This window comes from Triturus cristatus, chromosome 4_2 (genome assembly GCF_964204655.1).
Source record: "Triturus cristatus chromosome 4_2, aTriCri1.1, whole genome shotgun sequence".
Lineage (NCBI taxonomy): Eukaryota > Metazoa > Chordata > Amphibia > Caudata > Salamandridae > Triturus > Triturus cristatus.
The window spans coordinates 357,009,880-357,032,308 of record NC_140586.1 but is presented as its reverse complement, the minus strand read 5'-3'; the positions used below and the strand labels follow the sequence as shown (position 1 = coordinate 357,032,308).

General features: G+C 43.7%; 1 protein-coding gene across 1 annotated transcript in view; it reads right to left on the bottom strand.

Moving 5' to 3' along the window:
* ACBD6 (acyl-CoA binding domain containing 6) overlaps positions 1–18,017 on the bottom strand; it is a 299,090-nt gene extending 281,073 nt beyond the window's left edge. Inside the window, exons 1-3 of the mRNA XM_085601766.1 lie at positions 17,557–18,017; positions 6,681–6,745; positions 5,780–5,876 (exon numbers count right to left, since the gene is read on the bottom strand). Of these exons, the coding sequence (XP_085457892.1) occupies positions 5,780–5,876; positions 6,681–6,745; positions 17,557–17,766 (372 nt within the window). The 5' untranslated portion in view covers positions 17,767–18,017. The remainder of the gene's footprint in view (positions 1–5,779; positions 5,877–6,680; positions 6,746–17,556) is intronic.
* Positions 18,018–22,429: the final 4,412 nt, after the last annotated feature.

Here is a 22,429-nt window from a genome sequence, read left to right as displayed (position 1 = left end):
TGCTTAAGGTCCCCTTAACTCGGGAAAGTTGGGAGTCCTGCTGCGGACTGACGGGGCGCCTGACTGCAAATTGTAATCCCCGCATTATACATTTTAAGTACTTACATCAGTTGTATTACACCACTGTGCAGTTGTTGAGATTTGGGCTGAGGGAGGATGCAAGATGCAATAGACGTGGGCAAGATGGGGCTGACTTCATTCACCTGGCAAAGGGAATGTGCTGTTATATTTGCTTTTGGGCAGCGGGTTGTAAAGGAGCTCACTGAAATGACACTTGAAAGGATTGAATGTACACCCGAACTGTGACTGCTCAGATTGGTAAAGATCATCAAACCATGCAATAGACGTACTGTTGCTATATCTACTGTTTGCTAAACGTGCCGTCGCAATGCACTGGGGTGCCAAGATGGGCCCAACTCTGTTGAAGTGGATTGGAGATCTGGTGTATTGTAAAGAACAAATGGAGACATACGCCGAGGAGATGCCTGCCACCTCCAGGGCTAAAGATTTTTGTGCGCCACTGACCGTGTCCCTGCTAGCACACCGGGACCTGCTATAATGGTTTATGAATAATTGTTTAGATGGACTGCAGAACCTTGAGGTGGGACCTACTGAGCCACTGGATGCTGCACTGTGCTGCACAAGTTTGACCACGCTCCATATGTTTTGCCTGTTGGGTTTGGATGGGTTGGATGAGGGGATTGGTAACTATTCATTATAAAAGTAAAAATGTCTGCATCTGCTATTGTAAATCTCCTGTTATGCAGGACGGGGCCCTTAGGCGCCCTGCTAGATGTAACTTGCAATATAATTTTTTTTTTTAAGTGTATTTGATATGCTTTCAGTTAAAAATAAAATATAAATGTTAAAAATAACGTGCAAAACTCAAAGGGATTTTTTCTTATTTTTTTTTTTATTTTTTTTAAGAGAACAGCACGTGATCAGCAATTGCAAGAAATCCATAAAGGAGATCAATATTTGACTAGTCATTTTTGCTTGCATAGCACTCTTATTCTAATTCAACAACTAGGCTCCAGACAAAACCATAACCAAGACAGCAACTGTGCTTAATACCCTGGTCCACCCCTACCTGCGTCTACAGTAAATTTGCTTGAATTACGATTTAGATTTGTTGATTAACCTCGTATTACCCTTAGTCTCCACTCCAAACTATTTGGGGATTAGGGAAGGAAAGGTTTGCCTGATTAGCTGCCTTGGATAATCAAAGAAACATCTGCGCACTGGCAAACTTACCACACAGTTTAGATTGTCTTGTTAAAACCCAGAACAACTAGATAATGAGTGCATCAAAAAGGTCCAGAATAGAATTGAAAAAAAAAAAGGTGGGATGGCTTGTAGATCACGTTAAGTCTAAATAAATCTGAATATGTAGTACACTGGCAGATTTTGTACAGTGGCGAATGTATTTAGCAATGTAATTATTTTTCACCTGCAGCAATTGTCGGACAAAAATGTATATTACCATACACAAAACCGTATCTTCTTTTCATCAAAGGACAGAGCAACATATACGAGTAGCCTCAAACTCAAGCAAATGCAATCACAAAACAGAGCCCCGATTACCACAATAAAATTCAACAAATACAAATGAGCAGGTCAAACAGACGTCAAAGGGTCATTTTTTGGGAGAACTCTACCTCTTGACTTCACAGTGGAGATCCGAAATAGTTAATGAAAGTATGAAATAAAATTGGCAAGAAAAACTTTGATTAACAAATGTATGTTCATTCCCCCCCCCCCCCCCCCCTCATTGCCTACTTTGTTCTGGTGCATGCAAATCCCTTCATAGTTTCCACTCCAATTTTCAGGCCTTCATTCATTCTTACTCCACTCTATCCGTAATAGATCAATATTTATCTTATAGCTGAATGCTTAAGAATGATCATTAATGTCAGGTAGTGCTCTATCAAAGATAAATAAAACAAGCATTTGCAATGCAATAGGTCTAGCATTTGCGAGAGTTTAAGCTATTAGTATTGTAAAGGGCAATGCCTTTTATTTAAGTTTTAAAACCCAAAACATAAATAAAAGGCATTGTCATTTACAATGTCAATTGCTCAAACTCGTGTAAATGCGCGACCTATTGCATTGCAAATGCTTGTTTGAGGCATATGTTGTCTTCAGGCAAATTTCACTATCCTGAACCAACTAGCAATTCTGCGAACTGCAAAGGGGTATATTCAGCCGTACCAATTCATTGGCACGAGGTGGCACTCTTACAGCATCAATCACAGATTCTGTGGTATCATGCTTGCATGAGGAATAGGGTTCATTCAAGCCTACCACAGAGGTTCCTGTGGTATCCGTTCTGCCTACATTTCTGCATTCCCCAAAGGCCAGATTGAAAACAAAACTGAGGTAAGCAAAAAATTACCTCAGTTAAAAAAGGAAGATTATTTACCATCACAAAGCACGTTTAAGGTACCCCTCAAAGCAAATTATTTACCTATCCTAGTGAACGAGCTCTCCGTAGCAATGGAGAATCAATAGCAACGGAGAATCTTTCTGTACAACACTACCCACTGGTATACAGCCTTCTTTCAAATTACTGCCTCATATAGGGTCGCCGCACCCAACAAATACAGTTGCTCGCAGTCCTAGAGCGCTGGTGGCTGCAGTGGGCTGACGCATAGCTCCATCCAGTATGCTTAAGTAATGTGTGAATGACAATTTAACCAATGGATGAAAAGGTTTAACCTAAGGCCCATCTATTTAGATATGTATATGTAACTAGATACGATGTGTTTTTTGGGGGGATTTTGCATCAGGCCGGTGAAAAACGTCAACCTGCCTGTATGCACACCTTAAAAGGACAAAGAAAAGTTCCAAAACAAACGGAAGAGTACTTTTGGAACTAAACATCCAGCTCTCAACATCGCTCTTTCTAGATAAGACATAAAATGGGGAGTCACGCACAGCCTATTACCCTACTCCTTACTAATACAATTACAAGAAGAACAATGCGCCACCCCATTGTCCTGGCCGTGCGCAAGGAAAATATTCAGTCCGGGTGGGCGGAAAGGAGACAGGACAGCAAAAGAGACGCCGTGCACGCGGACAGCAAAAGAGACGCCGTGCTCTCTTAATTTCCATGACGGCCCCCAGCGCCTTGAGACACATAAGGGGGAGTAGTTTGAGCTTTACAAATATGGATTTTATTTATGTACGGCATAATCTAGTTGCCATGGTCACAGTCCTGCATCTGTAATGTAGAAAGCAAGAGAATACGCATCATGACAAAAAGCAGGAGTTGACCAGATGGTATATCTGGTTCAGTGGTCGAATGGCAGTGGGGGCGCCAATGCCAGCCAGAGTCCATCTGGGAGCGCAGGAGACCAGGAAGGCCTCTGCTGTGCTATCCCGTGCTCCAAGGCTTGACACCACACTTCTATTGTGTGTTTCTTTGATCATGTTCTGATGTTAGGTAGTAGCCCAAACTCCATGCCTAGAAAATTAGATTGTATTACGTTTTTTTGAGAAGCTGACATCCACGCATGTACCTTGGGCGCAAAAACAGCCCCTAAATGGCTCATTTGAAGAGAAGGATGGGTCTGTTCTGTCTTCTCTGTTTCAAAAGGATTCCTAGAGCAGAGGCCTGCTGACCATAGAGTACCACTGGGGTTCCCAATGATTGCCGTAGACTCATCGCAGCAGCAGCAGCAGCGGCGGTGGTGTGTGTGTGTCACATAAACCAAAAATGGCTGTAACGTGCTTGCCCAGATGTGCAGTCAGTCATGCTTGACCACGCATACATTGCACTGGGGCTACTCCTCAGTCCTGCCCTTTTGGGCCAGACCTAAAAATGTCAGGTATATGCTATTAAGAACATTGGGATGCGGCACCCCTCCCCCCCACAAGGAGCGAGACTCAGTGACGCTGTGCCCTGAGACTGCCCCTGCCGGCCATTGTGTAACTTGGTGCTGTGATCTGCTGCTGACTGCCTCTCCTATTCTTTCTCCAGTCCTACTTCTTCGACCGTGACGATGTGGCCCTGAACCACGTGGCCAAGTTCTTCAAGGAGCAGAGCCATGAGGAGAGCAAGCACGCCGAGAAGTTCATGAAGTACCAGAACAAGCGCAGTGGGCGCGTGGTGCTGCAGGATGTCATGGTGGGTGGGTGCGTGCGTGATGCTGCAGGAGGTCCAGGTGAATGCGCATGGTAGCTATTGCACATGTCAAGGCGAGTACGCGTGGTATTTATTGCGTGATGTCCAGGTGAGCAGGCGCGTGGTGCTGCAGGATGTCCAGGTGAGCGGGCGCGTGGTGCTGCCGGTATGCAGGAGGGCACACGAGGATGAACCTGGGCCTGACATTACAATTAATACCTTGATAGCAGATTACAGTTACATGCAATCATCGCCCTAACCGCAAATCTGCTCTGCACCTAACCTGTACCCTGAAGCTATCCACGGACACATTGGAAACACTGTCATCTCTTAACACAAAGTTTCTCCTGAGTGCCATGGTAATCCCAGTTTGGTGCCCACATAGGGATTGCGCACAACTCGAGAATAGACGGTGCACATATTTTGCATCCCTCAACTTTCCAGAGTTTTGCAACTCTGAAGCAGCGAAAGCGTTCAGTGTTATAACATGAACACCAAAAAATAACTGAGCACTAGAGTTGGCGAGACAGAGACAGTTTTACAGGAGGAAACTAGAGAAACACGAGACAGGTCACACCCTGGGTGGAAATAAGGAAAGAAGGCTAGAGGGGAGGTGCGTGTTAGCACGTGATCATTTTAACCGAGCGCAAGCACTAGGACGAGCAAAAAGACGCCGCGGCCGTGCGCGAGCAAAATATTCAGTCCGGGTGGGCGGAAAGGAGACAGGACAGCAAAAGAGATGCCGTGCGCGTGCAAATCTGCTGTCTTTCGTACACGCGTGCACATGTCCTGTCCCCCTTTGGCCAAGAAACCGACAACAATAGGTCTCGCCAAGGCGAGCAAGGCATGCGCTGCATCACTAGGCGAGACCTAATAAATGATATGGAGACATTGGGGTAAGAGCCCCTTTCTGATGGGTACACCCTATCATAAAGATGCACTGTTCAATTTCTTGATTATTAAAAATTCTGCCCTAAGCTGAATAATGATATTATTTCTCATTGTGCAGTCTCTGAGATGTGATAGTGTCCACATTTTATGAAGGCAATCCTTCCCGTTTCTATAAGCAGCCTTACTCCTCCATTTTGCAACTACATAAAACAGACACTGCTAAAAACACATAGGCAATCACTAACATCGCCAAACTAAAAACAACAAACATGTCCTTAAGAGTCAAAATGTCACCTCTTGTAATCTCATACCTATCAGTAAAGAGTGGCATGCAGGAAGAGTGGAGAGTGGGTGTCTATCTGGATTGGGCAACAATAAACATCTGTTATTTAGACCCAACATAACCTTCTGGGCGAACGTGCGCTTTACAAATACACGTTATGGGAGGAATAAACTTTTATAACATTTTAACTTTACATCCTGCACATACAACCTTCTAAATACTTATATTACTCAACAGTATCAATACTTCAGACTGATTTACATACTTAGAGTGTACCACATTATAATTTACGCACAACATAATATCTTTAATAAGTATTCCAAATTTGAATAAAGAAGTCAGATCTAGGAGTTGTGATCCAAATCTTATGGGACAAAATCATGATAGACTAGGAAAACATTAACTGTCAATGATAATTCATTGATGGTGACTTCTACTCCGAAGCTCATGCACTCTAAATGGTGTAGCTTCAGGCCTACCTGAGGGATCCAGCTTGGGTCCAGTGTTCTCACAGTAGAGACATACTCCTTCATGGCCTGCTCAGCACTGGCATCTCCTAGAGCTTTCCAGGCTTCCCTGAGGCAAAGAAGGAAGTGGTCAACCACCGCAGAGGCATTGTAAGAGCCACACAAGGAAAACAGGGGCTGAGGAATATGTGGTTCCAAGGAAAGTAAGTGTAGAGTTCACCAGTCTGAGAATGGTCACCCCACTGGTTGAAGGGATGGCAGTGTCACCAAAACACATTCAAATCCCGACGAAGAGAACACACAAACACATCCTTGGATTTCCTTCTAAATCCCAAAATACACATGTCAATCTTCTACAGGAAACAGGTGTGAAAACAGGCACTACTACAGATAAAAGACGTTGTAACACAAATAGCCCTCCTTCATGGACGAGAGAGACCAGAAAATAGAGAAGTGATTGCGGAGTGCTTAAGGGAAAAAGAAGGTAGACGCACAGGAACCTTTCCAGGAATAGAAGTTGCGTGCACCACAGGACATGACATACATTCACACGTATTGACCAACTCAATCAATCAATGATTTGTATAGCACTGCTCATCACCCGTGGGGGTATTCAGGCACCGGGAGCACTGCTGCTGGGTGTTGTCAGCCGACAACAATTAATATAAAATTCTTGAAAACCCAACAAGTTTTCCATCCCTGCCAGAAAGATCATCATTAATTCGAACTACCATTGACAACATGCAATTATTTTCCAGTCCTGCAACGTAGGGGGCAGGATAAGACTATCACAGCCTGCATCAAATGATTCCACTGAACCTTGGGCATAGTAATTCCATTACAGAGTGCCTTCATCAAACCACAGAATCCAAAATACTCAAAGACCTTTAGTAAGTAGCTTTGAGAGCCTCACCATTTTTGTTTTCCTTCAAAATCGAAGAATCCAGGTTTCGGAATGTTGCACTTGCCCACCTTCACCTGAATGGAGAGGAAGTGATGGTACAGTTTAGAGTTGACTTCAGGAGCTATGTGGTCAGTTACTTTCATACTAGCAATACTGGAACTGATATACAGAACATACAGTACAAAGTAAACTGCCTCAGAGTTATCATTGCCAACGCTGAGGTTTCCTGGGTCCATGCACGAGTAGATCTTTCAGTCCACTCCAAACATTGTACCTTGCATTCTGGGACCTTTAGTCCTGATTTTTTAAGTGGCGAAAAAGGACTACAAGTCCTAGAACGCAATGAAAATAACCTGAACTGTAAGACTTGGGAATCTTGACAACTCTGTATTTTTAAAATGTATTACCAAATGTCATTTTAGAGACCGATGAAGGCTGAGTCTGCGCTGCCAAGATGGAGATCTCGCTCCAATCTCTGTAAAGTGCTCAAATGCACTGACCCACTTTACTAGTGAATTGACTTGGGTGAAATCTGTAACATTAAGAAGGGAAATACAGAAAGACACCAACATTAAAGGAAAGAAGGAGTGAACTCGACATGAGGTAAAAGAAAAGAAGAAAAAAAAGAAAAGAATAAGCTATACTAAAAAAACAAAGGAACAACAAACGTAAGCTTTTTTTTTGCAGTAAAACTCAGCAACAAGCGAATGACAGAAATAAAGACACCAAAACTGAACTAACTATGAGTGAATCGGACGTATAGTGAAGCAAACAAAAGAAAAAGAAACTAAGCTTTTTAGAAAAACTAAAACGTAGGGACATGGGAATGACAGGTGCCAAAATAGAAAGAAAGAATGAGTAAATCTGACAGAGAAAGGAACTTAAATAATACAATTAAATCAGGGACAGGCATAAATTAAAATTTCACTTTTGGGAGTTTTGTTAAGCTCACAAGCAACACACAGGCAATTAATTAGGTTTATAAAGTATGTAAAACTTTGCTAGTGGAACATTTTTCCTGCAATTATGTTTTGGTGAGATTTCTTCAAGAACAGATTTATGCTCAGATCTTTTTCAATGCAGGCTACATTTGTTTGAGTGCATTTCTCATGAGGTATTAATTGCATAATATACAAGGATTGTAAAGCTTGCAAAGATTTGAAGAATACATCACAAACTATGAGGAGGAAAAACTTCGCACACACCTAGTAAAATATGAACGCAAAAAACAGAAGTTTAGTATAAAAACGTAACAGTCTGATGAATCCAAAATGTGCTTGTAGAATAACAGCAGCTCTTTTATTTTACATTTAAATGAAATGTTTCTCACCCATTTCCAATGAACTATACGTAGCTGGCAACAATTTTATGCAGATAGAATTGCTGGTCAAATATAAACGATACATGAATATGCATTATGAATAGAAAAAGCCCCAGCAGGCGTTCTACTTTTGTGGTTGCCAAGCTACATTGCATCAAGAACGCATTTAGTAAAACAAATACAGTAGGAGTGGGTGACATGTCCTGGCCATTAAACACTGTGCTCTTTTTCCGGATAGCACCTCCTGCTTGTTCAAGATCACTCTCATACTGACTGGATGCAATCAGAAGACAGAGGACATCTCGACTGCTTTTGAAATGGTCCGCTACAATCTCCTTGGGATTGTGCCTTGCACTGCTGATGTAATGACTTACTGCACCCATTTTTTATTGCCAAATGAATATCTACTTACTGGTGCATTTAATTAAACATGTGTGCTCTCTGATGTTGTGTTTTAAAAAAAAAATATTAAATGCCTGCATGATGCTGCAGTTTTGAAATGAGGGTCATTCAATGCCCAAAACATAATGGGAAAATGTCCCTCCTCCAACCGACCTTTCCCTTTAAAGAGAAAATAAGGTTCTTTTTTGCGAGAGTGGAAGCACTTTCGACCTGCAAGGACTAAGAGGAAATAGAACGAAGAGCACAAAGAAGTCATTCTCATCCCAACTTACAACTTTCTTTGGGCCAACTTACTGTCGAACGTTATGGGTTTTAACCTGGGATTCAATTTCCTAAATACCAGTTACTTGATTATTCAACATTACTGTGAACACATTCATAGAAATGTACCATCATATTTACAATTATTTTGAACTTAAATTAAGAAGACGGAAATGATTGGATCTCAAAGGAAGACAGGCAATGCAACATCCTTGAAGACTCTATATTCGATCAAAGAAACCTTCCTGTCAGTATAATAGCCGCGGCAGCAGCAGGTAAGACCGGTGGGGGGCAGTGAGGGGGATTTCGAGCGAAAATTAAATAAATAATTTTCCTCGTGGTCGTCTCTCGAAATCTCCCCTCACCTGGCCCCACCGCTCTTACCTGCAGCGGCCGCGTATAAGACTTCTAAATTCCCTGTACTGCACAAGACTCAGAGCTCTTAATGCCCGTCAGAAAAGTGGCAGAACAATTAAGCATGCCCACATCTCGAAAACAAGACAGGTACAGGGATGTGGAATTCCTATAGCCCAGCGCCCAGCACATATTGTTTGGGCTCAAGGGAAACAAGTTTTAATGTGTATTAAGTTTTAATGTGCATTTTGTCCTTGGGACAAGTAGGCCCAACCCCCTAAAGCACAAACTCTTTGGCCGCCAGTTTACAGTAACACAGGGAAGAAGAGCATTGCCTGCAGTTAAGGTAATATTTGTGTCCATGTGTTAATGCTGTTCAAACTTGTATTTATGGTTCACTAATGCAAAGCCTTTACTATTAGGGTGAGCGCTCTAAGTAAATTTTCTAAGCTCAGACTGTACTACTGACAGTGGTTCCAGTATAAAAATGTGTACACACGTTTTCAAAGTTTAGCCATATTAGGCTATGTATAATGCTCTCAGAATGCTCTCTGATTAGATGCAAATATTTGCAGAAGCTTGAAAGGAAGCTTGAGGAGTCTTTGCTTTCAAAATAAAATGTTCACAAAAAAATGCAAGTAGGAAAAAAAATATTTGGCTATACTACTGTAAAGGTTTAGGGCCATTTCTTTGCAACATCAGTTAGTAAATGTGCTGATGTATGCTGGCATTTCCCAAAGATATTCATAATGGAAAATCAGTGTAACAATTTTCAATAGGATTGTGGTAAACAAAAATAAACAAGCATTGGCATAGCCAGCAGGTCTGAAATTGTTGGTCAGCTTTTTGGTTTTGTCAATGTGTGACTTGTCTTGGCATGGTTTTTGTAAAACCTTATTGGTGTGGGAGCTGCCGGGCCCTCACCATTATAACAAACATTGGCAAAAGCAAAAATTGTTTTTGGCCTAAAAAAAACACCCAATGCCACAGTAGTTCCTGGCACTGAAATAAACTACTTTGTGTGCCGATATGCTCCTTGTGAAAAAGCAGAGAGAGAGAGAGAGTGTGAGAAAGTGGCTCTGTATATACTGTTCCCAAATAGGTACAGTGTGTACAAAGTCCACAGTCCCCAGAGGTTTGGCAGAGGCTAAAGTTCACTCAGTCAGCAAATGGTCTCACACACTCAATAACTGAACTCTAGGCCAATGGTTTATATATAAAAAACATATGCTTGTTTTATTTTAGAACCAACAATAGGTATCAAAATATACTTTCTCAGAATGAGATGCTTTAGATAAATACATTTGCAATATGCAATTGGCTTTTGTAGAAAGTTACAGATTGTTGCAATAGGCAACTCAAGTTCAAACGCAATAATGCATTGAGTTCAATGGAAGTTTTAAGTTATTTGCAATAGATTACTTTCAGGATTACTTTTGTAATTCCAGGACTGGATCCTAGATTCAGTCTTGGCTTAGTTCTCAGAAACAAGTGATAAAAGTCGACTTAGTAGCTGTTATGATTTTTAGACAATATTTTGCTATTTTAAAAGTTGACACAAAATATTTCATAGAAAACAGTCAATGATTCCCTATGGAAGAAAATTCAAGTTGCGGGTATAGTATGTTCTCGTTACTTTTGTAATCCAGTACTGGGTGCCTAGACTCAGTACAGGGACCTCTATCGAAAGCAGGTAAGTAATTAAGTTTTCACAGTTTGTACGATTTTTAAAGAATATTTGAAGTTTGCAAAAATCGACATACAATGATTCCCTATGGAAGAAAATTGGGTTATTGGTAAGTATGGTTGTGAATATTTTTCAGGGTCAGTGCTGGGCACCAAGATCCAGCACTGGGAGCTCACCTAATAGCAGGTGAGTATTTTCGTTTTCGTTACTCAGCTGATTTTTGGTGAATATTTTAAATATTGAAAACTCCACACTTAGAAGAAATTTCAGAAGAAACCAGTCAATGTTACCCTAAAGAGAAAATTGAGTTATCGGCTTTCAGGTAAGTACTCGACTGGCAAAGTTAAGGTTCTGGGCACAGACTCAGGGGTCTCCCAGGGTCAGGTAGGTACAGTTGTTACACCCTCAGCAGCACAGGGGCAGCCGGGTGCAGAGTGAGTTTGGCCCAATGTTATCCTATGGGAGGCAGGGGGGGCTTGGTTGGTGGCTGCTGACTAGCAGGCCACACGGCTGTGGGAACTGGGCTCCTGGTCACTTGCTCAGGGCAAATGGGGAAGTAGGTAGGTGCAAATGTTAAACTGCCAGGGCCACTCGGGCAGCTGGGTGCAGGGTGCTTTTGAGCCTTCGGGCGCTCAATTGATTTCAATGGGAAAGCTCTGGTTTAGAAAAAGACTGCAAGCTCGGGGACGAAGATTCTTCAGGTGCCACCACCACTTCGAGAGGTAAGTTGGGTAGTTGGAGGATAGGTAGGTACCCAGGAGTTGGGCACAGGGGGCCGCAGGGCGCCGGGTGCAGAGGTGCCTTTTGGTGTCGGGAAATCTTACCCTCTGTTGATCGCAGTTGGGGGGGTACCTGGTTCTGAGGCAGCAGGCGTCGTCAGGAGCGTCGAGGGAAGTCCTTGGGTGCCGGACTCTGGGTCACAGTCGCCGGAGGGTCGTCCTCGTGGTCTTTGTTCACTTCGGCACAGGCCAGGCTTGGCAGGTGCAGAGTGTGCAGGGTTCGCGGTTCCGGGCTGATGCCAGAGATTAGAAGCTGATTTTGAGAACAGCCTCTGCTCATGGGAGTCCCAGGTGCTTAGAGCCAAAAGGTAGCCAGGTCCTCCGGGGTTTGTGAGGTTGCTGGCCACAAGAGATGCCGGGTTGTAGCAGGAGCAGGTTCGAGGGTCGACAGGCTGGTAGGGCTGGGGCCAAAGCAGTTGGTGTCTTCCTCTTCTTAGCAGCTGCAGGGCAGGTCTTCTTTCTTCTTGCTCTTCTTGGTATTTCGGAATCTGGGGAAGGAAGGTTCAGGGTGCCCCTAAATACTTGATTTAGGGGTGTTACAGGTAGGTGAAGGGCAAGGACCAATGGGTCCCTGTCCTGGGGTGGGTACACCCCCTATCCTGCCTCTCTCCTGTGGGAGGGGGGCAGTAGCCTAGTCCTGATTGGGTAGGGCCTCCCATCTTCAAGATGGCGAGTGCCCGGAGATGTGCTTCACCTCGCCTCCCCCACCTGAGGGGTGGGGTTGGCAGGCTGGCACATACCCTGCCCTTATTTGGGGTTTCCGGCCAGGCTTCCCGCCAGAGTGGGGGCTGCCAGTGGCCTGGGGAAGCTCACAGAGGCGGCATGCCTTTGAAGCTTCCCCCTGCCCATCCTGGGGAAGGAGATCTAGCACCTCGCCGAGGATGTGCATTGTTGCAGGCCCAGGAGAGCAGGGGATCTCCTACCAAGGGGTCCAGCAACATGTCAGCTGGGTGGCAGCCTAGGCAGCCTCCCTGACCAGACGTGGATTGTAGGTTAGGTTTGAGGGGGCATCTCTAAGATGTTCTCTGGGGTGCTTGGTACATTAAATCCCACACTGGCATCAGTAGGGGTTTAATGTGCTGAGAAGTTTGATACCAAACTTCTCAGTCTTCAGTGTTGCCATTATGGTGCTGTGGAGTTCGTGTTTGACGAGCTCTCAGCACCATGTACTCTTAAATGGCAGCACTGCACTTACAGTGCCCAGGAATGGACCTGGGTACTGTAGGGGCACAGGGCTCATGCTCCTGTGCCCACACCACTGGCATAGGGCACCCAGCTAGAGGGGTGGCTGATGTATGCCAGGGCAGTGTAGGTGGTGGGCAAGGCACACAGGGATATGTGCCATGTCGACTCTCTGTTTTGTCTTGTACCCAGACACTCAGCCTGCAAGGGCAGTGTGTGTGTTAGGGTACAGGGCCACTAAGTGTGGCACAACAAGTGCTGCAGCCCTTAGAGGCCTTCCCTGGTCACAAGGCCCTGGGTACCATTTACCAGGGGCTGACATGTGGCCAGGGTTTGCCAATTTGGGTTTTAGGGAAGGAACATAGGCCCTGGGCACCTGATTGGCAGGAGTCCAGGGCACACTCAGTCAAAGTACATTCAGCAAAAAGTGGGGGCATACCATGCAAGAAATATGGCACTTTCTCACAGAGAGAGAGAAAGAGAAAGAAAAAGAGAAAGACAGAGATAGAATTTTTATAAAACACAAAAGGTCATGGTTAACGCCAGACCTAATTAGGGGCCCAATTATTAAAGAAAATCTCAAAAGTGCAACCATGGTATATGTCCTTGCATTAATTGCAGATATACAACTATTGTGAATTCACAAAAACTTACAGAAGTAGGCCAAGAAATTGTACTCCTAGAAAATATTTGTGAACTGCATTTTAGCATGAGCAAATTTGCATGTGTCAATTTGCTCATGCGAAAATCTGAGTGTTTGCAAGTTGACTTTCCCTCCAACCACTTTTTCCCAACGCTCGAAGAAGTTTCACATTTGCCTTTGTCAGGAGTAAAGTTCCAACCTTTCTCAGTATGGGAAAAGATTAGAAAAGAGTTGGTGAAAATCCTTAAACGTGCAAGTTAGTAGGTGTGCACAAAAGGGCATTACAACCTTGGAACTATTGCTACCTTCAGCCCCAGTATGTAGATCTGCGGAAACGAGGCAACATAAGGGAATGGCTAGTATTCAAACCCTACTATGGTATGAGCCTGGCATAATCAGAGAGGCTATATCACAGCTCTTATATAATGATATTGCTGCCATACTTTGTCACCGCATTACATGGCACAAAAGGGACAAGTGGATTTTGTTACAGGACAAGTAGATTTATGAAGCAACCGCCCCCATAGACAAGTAGATATTTTATTAAATTCCACACCCCTGCAGGCAGTACTTGATTTATACTTTCAACTCCATAAAGTTGGTAAATCAGTTTATATGCTTCAAGATTAAATAGCCACGTAAAAGTGAGGACTCCCATTGATCCATACTTCTGAAAGAAAGCAACCACTCAGTGCCGGTGGTGGCTTTTGAAAGTGGACTACATCAGTTAAACCAGATAACATGAAACGCATTTTCTCAATACAACTTTACCAAATGGGTAACTCAAACATGCCAACTTACTGATCTTGCCGGCCATAGTGCAAAGTTCTCTCTCCTTGGACCAAGATATTGGGGACAATTAACTGACCAGCTTCTATATGAACTGCCTTCAAAATCAGTAAAGCCCATCCTCAGCCTTACAGATTATTCAACTCATGGTGCTCATTTGATTAGAAACTCCAGGGGAGAACTGACAAGACCAACAAGAACAAGCAAGGAGATGAAGTCTCTAGTAACTTATGTTATAGAACATTTATAAGATATTAAGCTGGGAATCAAAAACAACAGCCAAGGGAAGACAATGGTGAGATCTTCATGAGTCCTACTCTGCCTAAAATCCTAAGCGATTGTGAGAATGCATTAACAGGATCGCTGACACCTATCACAAGTTGGCTGGAAAGAACATAAGCTCTTCTGATTGGACCATTTACATCATGCCTCTGCAGGTCTCAAATGATGCAAACATAAACATGCAGGGCTCGACATATCCACTCGACCGCTCGCATTTGCGAGGTAAATTTAATGAGGTCGAGCTATTTTTAGGTCCTACTCGCCCTTTCTGGCGAGTAGGAGAACATACTAACTTTTGTCCTGTGTCTGGAGAAAATGTGACAAGATAACAAGATTTAAAGGCCTTTTTATTGCTCACAAAGCAAATGAGCAATAAAGATGCCTTTAAATCTTGTTATCTTGTCACATTTGCTCCGCTTTCAGAGACGGAGATCAAGTAGGTTACTGTTAGGTCGAGGATATTTTTCAAGGTACTAGACCTGCCGGACTAGTACCATTTTTCAGATTTTTCGAGCCCTGAACATGGCTCTTGAAAACTTAAGATGTCTCCCAAGCTTGAACATGAACATTTCAACAATAAAACCTGGAGAAGTATTTCACTCAATTTAAATCTTTTATCTGTCTTCAGTTTAGCAGAGACACACTAGACTATGCTGGACAAGGTGTTTGCTGTCATAAACGTAAACAGAAGGTATGCTTCTCTGGGCCAAAAAGGCTACCAACAGCTTTGTTTAAATCTCTATCAAGTTATTGGGCAGACTAATTTATATACTAGTAGTTTTGTCAACAGCCTCCCCATAGAATCATTGCAAGAGTCTATTCTACAACCCAACCACAAGAAGAGCGCCTTGTCAAACCCAGAAAACTATCATTTGATCGTCCTTCTTAACAGACCCAAAATATTATGGTTTGTTTTTAAACAAAAAAAATTTTACTGACTGGGTCATAAAAACAACATACATTTTTTTGTTTTTTAAATAAGGTTGATTGTACGCATGATTTATAGATTTTAAAACAGCTTTCAATAGCATCGACAGTGGGTAATAATGACAACATCGATTTATTCAACTCTACTGTAGACTATGAGTGTTATACTCTAACACCAGGGTACAAGGGGAAACTGGCAACAACTCCACCATCACAAATGAAATCTATATTAAAAAAAAATGATTAAACCAACCTGTCCCTGCACTGACATTATTTAATCTGTAAGTAGCCAACATAAACTCCACCTTAAAAACTCTGCTAGTCTGTATCTTATACAATATGTGGATACCACAATTGTCTTATACCATGTCAAGGTTGGATTACAGCATAGGTTAAAAGTTCTAGTGAATTATTTCATACAAAGCAAACTAGAAATGGATCACGCAAGACCAAAAGTGGTAGATATTGCTTGTCGCTGAATAAACTAATTGGACAAGTCCTTGGTAGGTGTAAAGGTCATAGTTAGTGGCCTGTACCTATGCAGAAGGAGCGTAAACAACTGTTTGTTGTTTAAGGAAACCCCTCACCCACCTACCTAGTAGGTGGCATGCTTCATCATCGGGGTCCAGCTGGATTACAAAGTGTAATCCAGCTGTGCTTCAACGCCTGAACTACAGGTGAAATTATGTGCTAAATGTCTCTAGGAAATTCCCTTATGAAAGCTTTAATAAAAGGGTCCTAGGACATGGGTAAAAAATGTAATCATGATATACTGGAGGTTTTTAAAATGAACCTCTATATCTCTTTTTTTTTTTAAAAAGATTTAGGTCTACTAGTTTCAGCCTTCAGAAATGTTCAAGAGGCTTTCGTCAGGACCATGAGTGCGTGACCCAAAAGAGGGGGGACGTTGGTGTCAGTATCAGCGCACACCCTACAGTGCGCTGTGAGTGTTGTGGGATCTTATTACTTACAGATCCTATGCAGCGAATACTTTTATTCTGTAAGCTACCTGCCTCATAGATCCAGTTTACAATGTTACACCCGTTTGCAGGTTTTCAAAACACATAAATAAAAGGCATGGTCATTTACAATGCCAATAGCTCAAACTCTCGCAAATGCGAGACCTACTGCATTAAAAATGCTTGTTGAGCTCTGAGACGGAGGGGGAGCAGCCATAGGTAGGCAGGGACCGTGACGCCAGGCTATGCGTTTCAAAAGCTGGAGGGAGGAGAATGCAGCTGCAGCCAAAAGAGACCTCGATCTTTGAATGCACAGCAAATGTGGCAAGGTAACAGCCCTGTTTACAACAGGGCTCTGGTCTCGACTGCTCCACCTTAGAAAGAAATAGTGCTTACAAGTACTGAGTAACAACACATGTAACAGGGGTAGTCCTTGAAAATGGGTGGAGCTTTTGAAGCCCATTTCTTGAATGCAGCATGTCTCGCAGAGAAAGCCCTGGCGCTGCCTAGGCACAACCTAAAAAGGTTGTTCTCGAGGTCACGATTATCTATTGTAGGTAAAGTAACTGCTGCCAAAAGATACTTAAGAGTGCCGGAGGTCAGACTGAGGAACAGAATCAAAGTGGTCCTCTAGTCAAAGATTCTGAAGAGTGCGGGAAGTGTTACTGCTAAGCAGAAACGTGATATCTAAGTACAGTAGTGTAAAAGGAAACATTTTGGAAACGAGATGCTACTAAAAGAGTTGATTGGAGTCTATTGTACTGCAGTTGGCCACCTTAATAAAAAAAATGGAAATGCTGCAAAGAACGGCTTATTTGCATACTTAGAGCTGTGAGTGGACGTCTCCATGGGCTGCCTTGAGTCAGAACAGTTTAAGCTTGCTGAGAATTTGTAACCACACATTCGATAAATGCTCAATAGATGTGCAAGTCATAAAGAGGCAGGTTAGACCACAGAAGTAGCATTCCATTTAGTCCGCTCGATGATTGGTTTATTTCAGGAAATCAGATTAAAGTAAAGAAGAGGACAGTGGTGTATGGTTAAATAGCCAAACTAGGGAATAAAAACCAATAACGTGAATCAATTGTTTGCATCATAATAGAAGATGACACTTATAACATAGCAGTATTTAGTGCATGCATATAAGATAGGCTAAAAGGTAACTTAATTCTGTCCGTCAAAATGTGTGACTTGCAGATTCACAGAACTGTCCGAGGAAGTCTTATTAAACCATCAGCTACAGCAATAGCTAAAAGCAATATATTCCAATAAGGTGGGTGCTTCCCAGGGCGGCATTACCTGCTTATACCTGGCATACAGGTAAAGGAGCTGCTCTCTACTGGCCGCATGCACCATCCCCTGCAAGCGGTCTGCTGCCTGCTGGAAGTGAGAGGCCAGCAGCTTGTAGTCCTCCTCCTCATCTTCTGGATTGGGGTCCGATGAGTCAAAAGAGTCGTCACCGGAGCTATGGTCACTCAAAGTCTCACCGCTCACGAACAACGAGGCCATGGCTCAGCAGGTGCCTGGTCCCCTTTTCCCCTCTAGGGATGCTTCACAGCCTGGCTCTGTCCTGTGGTACTAAAGTGCTGGTGCTGGCACCCCACCAGAGCGGTTCTATGTTTCCGCTAGGCCTACATGCCAATACTCTCGAATCACGAGGGAAGATCCTTCTACAAACAGATTTCAAACACCTGATCGTATGTACTTTCCAGACTCTAAACAACGTTTTGTGAGAAGTCGGGAGGAGGTCATGAGGAAGCGGGTTTCAAATTGATTGACAAGGTATGGGGCGGTATAAGCAGGGTGTTTGCAGCGGTACTTCCCTTTAAGCCCTGCCATTGGTTAGAAAACATGACCCGCCTCTAAAAGAGGTTGCCCTGCATTTCCCAAAGAAACATGGCGCACCGACTAGGACCGCCCCCAGGCCATAGCGGAAAAGTACTTCCGGTGCTCTAGAAGACTGCCTGGTGAGGTCCTGCTGTACTGTACATGAGCTGCTTTACTTCCAGTTCTGTGCTCTGCGTAGCCGCTGGCTAAGAACGAGCGTGTAGGAAGATCCTATAGGAAGAGCCTGAAAAATAAGAAAACCACGGCATTTACTCGGTGGACTTATCGTCTTGCTGACAATCAGGCAGCCTGGACAGGGGCCACTGACGGTAGCTCGTGAGCTCTCGGGAGGTGACAGTCACAATGTCAGCCTCCTGCTGCCGTAGAGGCAAGGCACGTTTTCGAAAATATTTGTCACATTTCTGCGCTAACGTGGATATATGGTCTCGAGAAACTCAGTGAGCGATCATCTTAATGTTTCCCAGACTAATACCTAAGATAATGTACAAAAAAACGACATCAAACTGAACGCGCTGCAATATTTATAAGGATTCTGGAATGTATAGAAAGCAAGCCACGTGTAAGCTGCGGTCTTGTCAATTTGTGCACACCAGTCTTCTACATTTCGAGTCCTAATGAGTCATAAGTAACTCTTATGATACACGTGTCTGTGGCTCGCTTCCGACCAACACACATCTGGGCATTCTTTTTATATTGATACCATGGTGTCTGCAGATAATTTCAAAACAATTAACGTGAAACTTAGAAATCCGTGGAAACCAAGTCACAAACAATTCCTTCGAAAATATCTGAACCACAGATCTGTAATGTCCTTGCCTATGAACTTTGACACTGTCAGATCAGTGTCAAGATTCATGACAAGGCATTGCGAGAATACAGCCGCAATCTGGAAGATGCTGCAGCTAGACAGTGGAGCACGGCAAAGGATGGGGAAGAGTACAGCTGTTAGGTTTAAGTTGAGTATGGCTGCATCTGAGCTTCAGAGGTAGACCATAGCGATGAGGATAGGTGTAGCCTTTGAGGCTCAGGACCTAGGACACTGTAGTATAGCAGCATGTGTTTTTTGACAGGAGGCGGCGTTGGACGCATCAGCTAGTGTCAGGGGAGAGTGTATTGTGTATTATTGAAATTTGTTGGTTCCTTTTTTTCACATGGGACACAGTGCACTTGCATGAGGTTCATTATAAAAGTAATAATGATTCCATCTATTGGGCGATGGCTCTTTCTCATAATTAGCTTTATTTTCCTTTTGTGAATTGAATATTGAACATAATAATTGCGTTGTTGCATTTCAAAACCACTTTCATTCTTTCAGTAATCGTATCACTAATGAGAACCTCTGTTCTTTAAAAGTACTTTATGCCCTCGTTCCCGTTGAATAAGGATTGCCCCTGGTTTTAGCAAGGAATAACTTACAGAGCAAAACCGGATACACTAAGGCAACATTTACTTAAATTCATAGTGCCACAGCTTGCGTCTCTTGAATATGCTGCTCTGCTTGGGTTGTTGCCATATTTGGGACTGTTATTTACTATCAGTGTCAGCTTCGCTAACTCATTCTCTTGATGACTGCTGTAGTGTGAGGTGAGCGCCTTATTCTACCTGTGTGTTTCGAAAGCATTGTACCAGTGCTATCACTTGAGGGATAGGCCAGGCTGGCTTATATGGATAGCCAGCAAAATCCCACTTGCTCCCTAGAAGTTACAGGGAGGCAGTAGAGTGCTTAATGGGTCACTTTTAGAACCATTCAGCCAGGCCTCGAAAAATCATAAAAATGTTACTAGACCTGCAGGTCTAGTAACTTGAATAATCTACTCGACCTAACTGTAATGTACTTGACCCGTAAACGGGTCTCATTATGTCACCTTTAGGCAAATATTTTATTTTGCAGTATGACCGTTTTATTGAGAGCACCTTCAAATATGTGAGTTCAGCATTGCTGCTGTACAAAAAAACCTATTTGGTTTCATTTAATAGACTTAATGTTTGCTCCAGCCACAATAAGAATCTAGCTCACATATAGGGTACACATGACCCCTGACTTGCCTCTTCGTTCACTAATAGCATTGCCATCAGAGCAGGGGCAGGAATGTTTCTCAGGTCATGTTGAAAAAAACTCACTTTTAATAACTATGGGGGTCATTATGATGGTGGGTGGATCGCCACCGCCCGCCATCAGATCCGCCCGCCATCACAACATGATTTACCCCTGGCCATATTATCATGGCGGGGGGTACCGTGGCGGACGGAAAGTCCGTCCTCCGCTTTTCTGCCGGTCGGCAATCGTTAGGATTGTCGGCCGGGCGGAGCTGGAGCATAACATGGTGGCGGTGCCTTCCAATTTATATTATGATGCTGGGTTGACAAGGTCTTTTCATGTCGGCGATGCCGCTATGGAAAGGCTGGCAGGAATTGCCTCTTTGGCATTGTGGCACCCGCCGCAATGTTAAAGATGCGGAATGCGACGGCCAGGGTGGCGGTCGCATCCTAATTGGCGGTGCGGGACCGCCGCACCGCTGGCAGCCGGGCCCAGCACCGCAAGGGTGGCAGACGGACTGAAGTCCACCCGCCATCCTAATGAGCTCCTATATTACTAAAGCATGAGGTGGTAGTGCACTGTAATTCACAGACCAAACAATTCCCATTGAAATGGCCAAAAACGTTCCCACTAACACGCAGTTTTACCTGTAAAACTATATAGTGTATAGTCAATAATCTGTGAAATTTGGATGGCAGCAAATATATTTATCATTTGCACATCACCAATTACAGTGTTCTGACTTGTTTTAATCCTATTAAAATATTTTGTTTTCTTCTCACACACATACAAAACAATGGCCTTCGTAACTACTGAAGATTGTCAACCTGCTGTTGCCGCAGCCGGGGACTACAGCCCCAAGCACTGCAGCGGCCTCACGCCGCTAATGCGCTGCGCCAGGAGACGCATATAATCTTTGCAGGGGTCCCGCAGCACTGGAGCCCAAGTTTAGCAGCCTGCTGTTGCCGCCACCGGGGACAACAGCCCCCAAGCACCACGTGGCCTCATGCTGCCAACACGACGCACCAGGAGGCGCATAGAACCTTTGCAGGGCTTTCGCAGCACGCCCGGGCCGAGGGCAGGCCCATCGGAGCACGTAGGAGGCTGGGCTAGCCTACCCTCTTGGTTTTCTCCTCTCTGACTCTGAGCTATTGGTGTTGCGATCCAGCCTTACGAAGAGTTTTCCGATTCTTGTCCAGTAAGTCTGTTTTAAATTTTTTGTTTTTGGCTAAAAAAAATTATCTTGTGAGACCGTGATTTTTTTTTTAAAATGGCCAAACGGGAGAGAGGAAGGGTACACCTAAGATCCTGCAGAACTTTACCCTTGACTGTTTTTTTGACATGGGCCGCTAGAGCCTTAGATAAAGAAATCTCAATGGTTGAATGACATTTATCTATGGAGTGTGGAAATTCCAGGAGAGACTACATAGGGGGACCAAAAGCAATCCATCAGTACCTACCACTGTGCCAAAAATTACATCTATGCCTCCAGACCGTACAGCTGTATCCTTCCAAGATATAGAGACTTTAATAAGCCATTTTGACAATGTATTATCAAAAAATCTTTCTCCAATATTGGTCAAACTCGACAAACTTGAGGCTAATGTGGGAAATATCCACAAGTCTATTACTTGTCTAATGGCTGGGGCAGGAAAAGATGGGTCCAAAGGATCAGAACTCTCTGTTTCGGGGGGCGGGGGCACAAGAACCCGCAAGACAAAATAGGTGGGGTGGGAAGTCACTGTAGCAAACCCACACAACCTCCTCCTGTAGTTACCTCTCAAAAGAAAGTTTATGTTCTTGGGAAAGACGTGTCCGAAGACAGAGTATTGAAACAAGTTGGCCAATCAGTTGGGGGTGGGCGCATTGGTAGTAGTCTAAGGTCAAGAGTGCACAGTTTTTCACAAAATATAAATGATATTGCACCTATTGGGCAGCCACCTTCACCAATAGATGATATTTCTGACACGTATGACTCCTTAAATAAGGTGAATCTTTATCTTCCACCAGAACGTTGCCCTTATGTGGTGATTTTAACTAATGTCCCCATGCTTCAGGGAAATCTTATAGAAACCACAAGTCAATTGAAAAATAATGTTTGTCACTAGCTATCCCATAACTCTGATTTTACAAACTCTAGCTATCATGACATTCTTTTTGTTAGAAGAGTGAGTTGGGTTGGTCCCCTACGTAAATCTACCCAAGGGGACTGCATTGTGGTTAACTGCAGTTCCCCTGTCCTAGCAGAAAAACGAATTAGAAGCGGGAGGAAGTCAAGTGGGTGGG